General features: G+C 34.2%; 1 protein-coding gene across 1 annotated transcript; it reads left to right on the top strand.

Moving 5' to 3' along the window:
• Positions 1–3933: 3933 nt before the first annotated feature.
• Positions 3934–4400, top strand: LOC143601146 (large ribosomal subunit protein eL33y-like). Its single transcript, XM_077078631.1, has 3 exons — positions 3934–4001; positions 4081–4305; positions 4388–4400. Exons 1-3 carry the CDS (start codon positions 3934–3936, stop codon positions 4398–4400), a joined length of 306 nt encoding a protein of 101 aa, XP_076934746.1.
• Positions 4401–8219: the final 3819 nt, after the last annotated feature.

The following is an 8219-nucleotide window of genomic DNA, read 5'->3' as shown; positions in this document are numbered from 1 at the left end:
CTTCATATGGTGATACAAAATACATTTGTGCGATTTTTATGGAAATCAACGTTCCAATTTCAATGTCAAATTTTGATTTCATGTGATTTTATTTCTTTACTTCTTTTTTTGAGATTTATATAGCTTGATTATGATGTTTCTTTTGGTTGTTAATACGAATTTCACATTTGCGTCCCATGTCATGCGAATCATTCACATTTCGCAACATGTCTTCGTGTTTTCCTCGACGTCGTCCTCAAAATGACAAACCAGATTTTTCACGCTATTGACCGCCGTAACCCCGACTATGATAACCCAAAATCTATCAATAGTAAATTCAAAACTATGTCTGAACCAATCCAAACCCAACACCACTCCTGGACACTCAAACTTACCTCAACAAAAAGTCTTGCCCGGGAACACACCCTTGGTGTAACATATGTAAATCCCAGCCACCACCTCTTGCCAAGAACCTATACATACTCAACACGACCCATTTATTCCTAGGACTTGCTACCCAATCATCTAACCCAACCATATGCCTTACCATATGCCCGTACTTCAAGCCTACTGCCATTATAGTGACCTAAACACACCTACTATGCTTTGGAATGCCTAACTTGTTTTCGCAATGCAAAACCTTAAACCGCATTCTCTGACCACTTGAAGTTTACTCGTAGCCTTGCACCAATGCTTAATCCCTTTATACTCATCAAACATACATATTTCTTTTAACCCATGCATTTTTTTACGCGTTCATTTTTTATGAACACCTTTCACCTATAATTTTAAATCCCCAATTATTTTAAAATAGCTAACTAACAAACAATTAATCAAGTTGATTTTCTTCAAAAAGACTTTGAGTCAAATCATATGGTTTTTTTTTTATTATTATTGCTATTATCATTATTATCATGATTATTATTATTATTATTATTATTATTATTATTATTACTACTATTATTATTCCAATAAAAATATATCTTTAAAAAAATAAAATAAAACATTTTACTTTTAGCCCTTAAGGCTATTTTTTTATAAAGTTTCACACACTTTAGCGTTAGCTAAGAATTTTCATTATATAAGCATCACGTTTTGCAATCAATTTCACAAACTTAAACGAATCTTAAAAATCATTTTTTTTCCTTTCTTGTCAACGCCAATGGGTTTTAGTTAAGAAATCATAGCACCACTCTTACCATAGCCTTCATACTATAAACACACCTTCGAGAGGAAAGCCTTACAAGTTTCATTTTGTTCTTCTTTCTTTCTTCTTCACGTACATAATTTTATGTATAATATTCTATTTGATATGATCTAAATAATTTTATGAATCTAAATCTTTCGAAGGGTGTTTACAATGTTTATATTGAGTTTGGCTATTTGTTGATTCTTGAGTTAATTTTGTTTGTCATTATTGAATCGGTTTACTTTCATTATTACAATCTTGCGGTCTATGATCGATTTCCCATAAATGTAATCGTTTAGTGGAAATTGGGACGGTGAACATGTTCATGTGCATGCTGAGTTTATATTCACTGCTACACGAATCGTTTTGGATATTTGTTTGGTTTTCTTTTTGCTCAATATTTATTCGAATCATTTCGTTATTCTTGATCTCAGTATTTCATTAAATTGATACCAATGCTTTATTTTAATCTCAAAATTTCAATTGTTTACTTTGATAAGCTCAATGTTGCCGTTACCCACATTGACAGTTTATTGAAAATTTTTCTTTCTACGAACTTAATCTATTTCGATATTGCGCTATTAAAGTTTCGTTTATGTAATTTTATTTCAATAGGTTATAGATTTACGTATTTATGTTTCGTAATTGCTTACCTTGTTAATCTCAATGTTGTCGTTAGTCACGTTGATGTGTTATTGGAGATTTTCTTTTATTAAACGAACTTTATCGATTTCGATATTTTGATATTTAAATTCTCGAATCCAATGCGCTATTGATTTACTTGCTTATGTTTCGTTGGCTCAATGCTACACTTATTCACCTCGTTATTCTCAACCTCGTTATTTCAACTACATCTTGCGATGTTCATGACTGTAATGTTTTCATCCGTTATTTCCATTATCTCGTTTATTTTGTATAAAACTTTGATAAACATCTTTTACTTTGTTTGGACATCAATGGTTGCATCCTTGATCTCAATGGTCTAACAATATAGTTCATCGTTGTTGATTTCAACTTTCAAAATGAGAGTTTATTTTATTTTATTTAATAATTGTGTCTTGAAAACCACACAATGGGGTGAACTATGTGGATCACCCGACGATAGAGGTAATTATGGGTCAGCACGTAAATATTAAAGTCCTCGCATGGAAAACATGATATGCTTGACACGTAATTATCAAAGTCCTCGTAATTTTCAAAGTCGACACATAATTATCCACAACAACAAACCCATACAAACTGACACATCCTCCCCACATCAAATTCCAAACTTTTTTAAAAAAAACTCACTCTCTTCTACAATAATATGCATTCACAAACCAATTAAAAACATATTAAATATGTATGTGTATATATATATATGTATGTATATGTACATACAGTATGCGTCTCTATAAAAGATGGGGGGGCACACTGCAGGTTTGTTGCAAGTTTGAAGAGACAAACCTGCCACAAACATCAAAGCTCCACAATGGTTGATTTTAACTCTCCCCAAGTTTAATTGGTGCCACATTGACTCAAACTTTGGGATATTTAGCCCAATGTGGGTGCTCTAACTATTTAACATGTAATCATAAAGTAACCTTTTTATATGAAACCAATCAAGACTTACTTGCAACGTCCAGACCTGCTAAAGTTTCAACAGGGAGGAAGAATATCTAAATGACGGTGAGGGAGAATGGATCGCCAACTTGGAATTAGGTGCGTCTTCGATTTTTTTGAAATTACGAAAGTAATATGAAATTTAGTATAGACAATGAATTAGTGTTCAGTTGATAATCAACAAAAGTGAACTTACTTGCAATTTCAATGTTTCCTCAAAATTAATTGTGTACTTCTAGAACATAGCTCAACTCCAATGCTTCTTCAAGTTCCTGATATAAAACGGTTGTTGAAAACAAAAAATATAAGTTCAGTCTAGAACATATATATAATCAATCAAAGGAAACATATAACTTAGACGAAGTTGAACTTACTTGCATTTAACACGCCTCCTCAAATTGCTTAATTCACCGTCTAATGTAAATTTAATAGAAATGTATACCAGTTAATTTAATAAGCATATACAATAAGCACACATAGGAACCTTTTAATATTTTACAAACTGGAACTTACTTGCATTTCTCTCACCTCCTTAAATTGATTCACCGTAAAAATAATCGAACTTTCAACTGGAGATTAATTAGACCAGCCAAGAAAGATACCGCCAACAATTGAACCTTCACATGGTAATTAGGGTCGAAACGATTAACAACAATACGATATATTTAAGCACCCATTTCAACAAATCGAAGAAAACATGGACCAAGATGAAGCAATCGTTGGTTACCTTGAATATTTATGCAAGCTATGATGTTGTTCTAGGGAAAATGAAAACATAAATGACGGTGATGAGGATGAAATCGCCAAACCGAAACCATTTGAATGGGAGGAAAGCTTTCCCTCTTGTTTTCTTGAAAACACAGATCGAAGTGGGGAGCGTATAGGATTAGAGTTCAGAGAAGAAGTATAAACATGATGGATGAGAGAAAGGCGAGAACGTATGAAAGAGAAGGTGGTGAAGTGGAACCGCCTAAACTTCTCAATTAACTGCCCGTTTAAGTGATCATCTATGGCCAGGATTTTGTTTTAGTGACTTTCTAGGGCTGAAATGTAAGGAAAAACCAGTTATAATCTCCCTCACTCTTTTCTAGCCATAGAATATATAATTAGGGTTTCGTAGCGTTCTTCACCAACACATCATCAGCTCCTTGGAAATAGCAAAAATGGTGAAAAACCGTCAAGGAGAATGCATCAGACTCTACACCAGAGGAACAGTTCTCGGTTACAAAAAGCTAACAAATAATATCTATCCATTTCACAAAAACACATATTCAATGATTCTGATTATTATTAGATCATTATGCAATTAGGTCAAAATCGAACCAGTACCCTAACACCTCACTGGTCCAAATAGAAGGAGTTAACACAAAGGAAGAAGTAGTGTGGTACCAATGCAAACGCATGGCTAACATCTACAAAGCTAAAGTGAAGAAGAATGGTTCACATTATAGGTGCATCTGTGGGAAAGTGACTGGACATCATGGGAACACTAGTGTTGTCAGAGCTAAGTTCAAGTCTAACCTTCCGCCTAAATCCATAATATTTAAATTATTAACTTACATGTTATTAAATTATAATTAAATTTTAAAGTTAAAGTTGATGTGTTGATGTTTTGGTTGTAGGGAGCTAGGGTTAGGTTGTTATGTACCCAAGCAACATTTAAGGTAGATGTGTTTAATTAATCATTATTAATCTTTTTTTTTGTACTTTTGAATTGAGTTGAATCTATGTTCTATAGAGGTTTTAAAAAAACAAGTTTATTTGAAAATTAAAGACATTTTTTAGAGGTTTAATGTATAATTGTATATGCAAATGCAACTACATGTGCACTTGTTTATAGTAAAAATTCAAGAGTGTATATTTAAGCTACAACTACAAGATTTTATTTTTGCATTTGTATTTGTATGTCTGAAGTAAGCGTAGTTGTTTTGGATTGCAACTTTATGTTTGTTTATCATAATAAATGCATAGTTTTCTTAAGTTTTACATATACTTGAGCGTCATTGACTAACTTTTTTTTCATGTACTTCTTTTAATTTTTTAGGGATGTTCACAATTTGGTTTAACTGTTACTTTATTTGAATTGGTCAACGGTCTGGTTTTACGTGTTGTTTTTTAACTTTTGGTAGGTTTCAGAAGTTTCAACTGTAGGTACTGGTTTGGTGTGCACTTTATACCGGAATTTGGTCGTATAAAACCGAACCGGAGCATAATATTTTACTATATTTTGTTTTTTAATATATTTCGTATATGATATATTTATTTAAATATAGTCATAATTAAACAAAGTAGGTTTGTTTCCTATGATGTTGCCTTCTTGATTTTAATATGATAATCATATTGTATGAAGGAACTACACTTTTAGGTAACGTATCAATTTTGTTTAAACTAAGGCTCTTATATTTAAGTAAATTATATTTGAAGTGTTTAAAAAAATAAAGTCTAGCAAAAAATCTTACGGTCCATTTAGGTTTTATATAGCCGGCTTCTACCATAGTACCACACCCATACATTTCATTACAGTTTGAAATTTTTGAAGTCTTTTGACCTAAAGTTAGGTATAAACTGTAGAGCCCATTTTATGTATGTAGTCTTATGTATTATTCCCGATACTTGTCATGTGTGTAATAATTTGCTTATTTGTATGTTTGGGCCCGAGGCCTTATGTATTGAGCCCATTGGGCCGTGATGAATGGAAGAATAGTATGGGATGTCCTCAACTATATAAGGTGAGGCAACCCCATACTACAAACAACCTTTAGACAAATATATTATCCATCTAACTCTCTCTACTTCCTTTCCTCCTCTCTACTCTCAGCCTCAACAAAACCACAACAAGATCCGAGATCTTGGTTAACCAACTAGTGATTTCTGATAGCTATGTGGTCTAGATTTATCCAAGAACTTTTGTTATTGTTGTTTGATTCATGATTAAGGGCCTACAATTGGTATCAGAGCTTTCGGCTCTACTAGTTGTGGTTCTTCGATCACAACCTAGGATTTTGGGCTTGTTTGTGTGCTGAAGACAAGTGTTGAAGTGGGTTTAAGGGTTCACTTGGTGTTTGTGTATGTTCATGGGTTCTGAAATAAAGCATTCAAGTGAAATTGAGGGTTTACGGGTTTAAGAATCAAAGGCTCAAGTGTTATCGTGTATGTTTACGGGTTAAAAGTTGTGTTTGGTAAAGAATTAATGGGATAAAGTTTGTGTGGTTAAATGATATAAAGATGTTCTTGGAGCTGTGTAGATTAATCAACTTTCCTTAAATGGCAAATTTTGTACATGCATGAAGATTTGTGAGAAAAGTACAGTCTGTACTTTCCCAAAAAGAAAGTAATCGAATTGAGTCTTGCATTGTAATTGAATCGAATCCCATTAAGTAATCGAATCGAATCTAGCAAAGCAATCGAATCGAGTCTCACAAAGGAATCGAATCGATTCAAGAAACTAATCGAATCGAAAACTATTCGAGGTATTCGATTCGATTCACTTGATTCATTTCGATTCGTTTGTAATTTGATCAGATTCCTTAAATATATAAGCCTTTTCTTTCAGATTTGATTCCCTTGAAAAACGATTAGTTTTTATTTTAGATTCGATTCCCTTGAAAAATGATTAGTTTGTACTTATTGACCATTTCAAAAGCTGTTAAGGGTTTGTGTGTGTATTAATCAAGACTTTGAAGATTTCTACTGATTAAGAAACATTGAAGAGCTGCATGATGTTAGAAAATAAGGTTGGTACTACTACAAAGCCTCCAAAGTTGATGACTTTCAAGAGTAACTTTGATTATTTCAAGTAGAAGTTTAAAAACTACTTAAGAATGACTGACAATGCTCTCCTTAGACCAATTATAATTGGACCTTATAAGCTAATTACTCACACCCCTGATGGACCAGTTGACACTCCCGTTGAAGCCTACGGAGATGAAGACAAGAAACTTATTCAAGAAGATAAAAAGGCTTATGGAATTATCAGTGTTGGTCTATAAGCTGAAATCGCTCAAACTTTGAGGGAAGAAACCTCCACCAAAGGGCTTTGGGACGCCCTGGTTGAGATGTTTGAAGGAAACCTTGAGATGAGAAATAGTCGAAAGGAAATGTTGAAAGGAGAATTCAACATGTTCAATCACATTAAAGGTGAAATTGTAGCAACACTCATTAGTAGATTTGAGAAATTGATCACCAAAATGAGAAGTGTTGGAATTAACAATGAGCCCTATGAAGTCAATCACAATTTGTTGAACTCTTTGCCATATATCTGGAACACCAATGTGATCACTATTCGAAGAACTACAAATTTCAACCTCTTTCCCTTCAAGACTTAGTATAACTAATCAAGTCCTTTGAGATTGATGATATACTCAGTATGAATAATCATATGAGTTCTTTGAATCAAGCTGGAATTGCAACAGGTTCAAGCATCAGTTCAGCTTTTCTCAGCCAATCCCATCCAAATCCCATCCAAGGGTTCATCCAGTTAATGGAGTCAAACTTTAATCCACTCCAACATCAAGAAGCTTGGCTCTCAAGACATCTACAAGCAAGCCATCACCTCCTTCTGTAAGCTCTAGCCCATTCCAAACTGTAGTTGACAAAGCCGATGAACAAGTTATCAAGGCACATGGTTTAAGCTCTCTAGAAAGTCAACCATCTCATTCTCTTCCCAGCCAAACCACTGACATTGATGATCCTCATGTTGCCCTTTACCATGCCATTATGGCCAGTCATGAACAGTTGATGCAAGGAAACCTACTCCTTCCTTCATTCCAGCAAGGAGACATTCCTAAGATTAACGAGAAGGACCTTGAAAAGATGGACATAAGGTATCACATGTCCATGACTGTTCACAAATCAATGGACTTCATGAAGAAATATGGTCATGACAACTTCAAGGATTCAAATGTGCACGGTATCGGGATTGACAAAGATAAGCTTCGTTGCTACAATATCAATTAAGTGGGACACTTCGCCAGAAAATGCACTAATCCTGCTAAGCCTGCCAGCGGCGTCAAGGTCACTGATGTTACTGAGAACGAGGGTGGAAGCAGAAATGACAAGAGGGCCACGGGTCAAAGAGGTTCTCGAGGTGGTCAGGGAAATTCAAGCTCAAGTTCCAGAGTTCTCGTCACCCAAACTAACATTATCGAATATCATGGTAAATTATTTCAGGCCACTAACATTATCAAATATCATGAAAGACAGGTTAGTGAACTGAATAATAAAATTGAAACATTAGAACTAGAACTTTCTGAAAGAAAGATTGCCATCGATAGATTTGAAACGACCTCTGATAAGCTTAATGGCATCATTGGAGCTCATATGGGTGTTAAACAAAAGACGGGTGTGGGATATGAATTTGTGGCAATACCACCCCCATTTAATGACAATTATAAAAACCTACCCCACATTAGTTTAAACACCCCTCCTAAGGATGAAATGGTCTACGGGA

The sequence above is a fragment of the Bidens hawaiensis genome, unplaced genomic scaffold (assembly GCF_021521415.1).
Source record: "Bidens hawaiensis isolate Kalapana, Puna unplaced genomic scaffold, B.hawaiensis_p1.1 tig00055758_1, whole genome shotgun sequence".
In the NCBI taxonomy this organism is placed as follows: Eukaryota; Viridiplantae; Streptophyta; class Magnoliopsida; order Asterales; family Asteraceae; genus Bidens; species Bidens hawaiensis.
Note: the sequence above shows the minus strand (reverse complement) of the source record. Positions and strands in the feature narration are given on the sequence as shown.

Excerpts from the sequence above, each read along its gene's own strand:
- LOC143601146 (XM_077078631.1), top strand. The coding sequence starts at position 3,934 with ATGGTGAAAAACCGTCAAGGAGAATGCATCAGACTCTACACCAGAGGA. Across the intron at positions 4,002-4,080 it reads ACAGTTCTCGGTTACAAAAA|GTCAAAATCGAACCAGTACC; the intron begins GCTAACAAATAA and ends TTATGCAATTAG.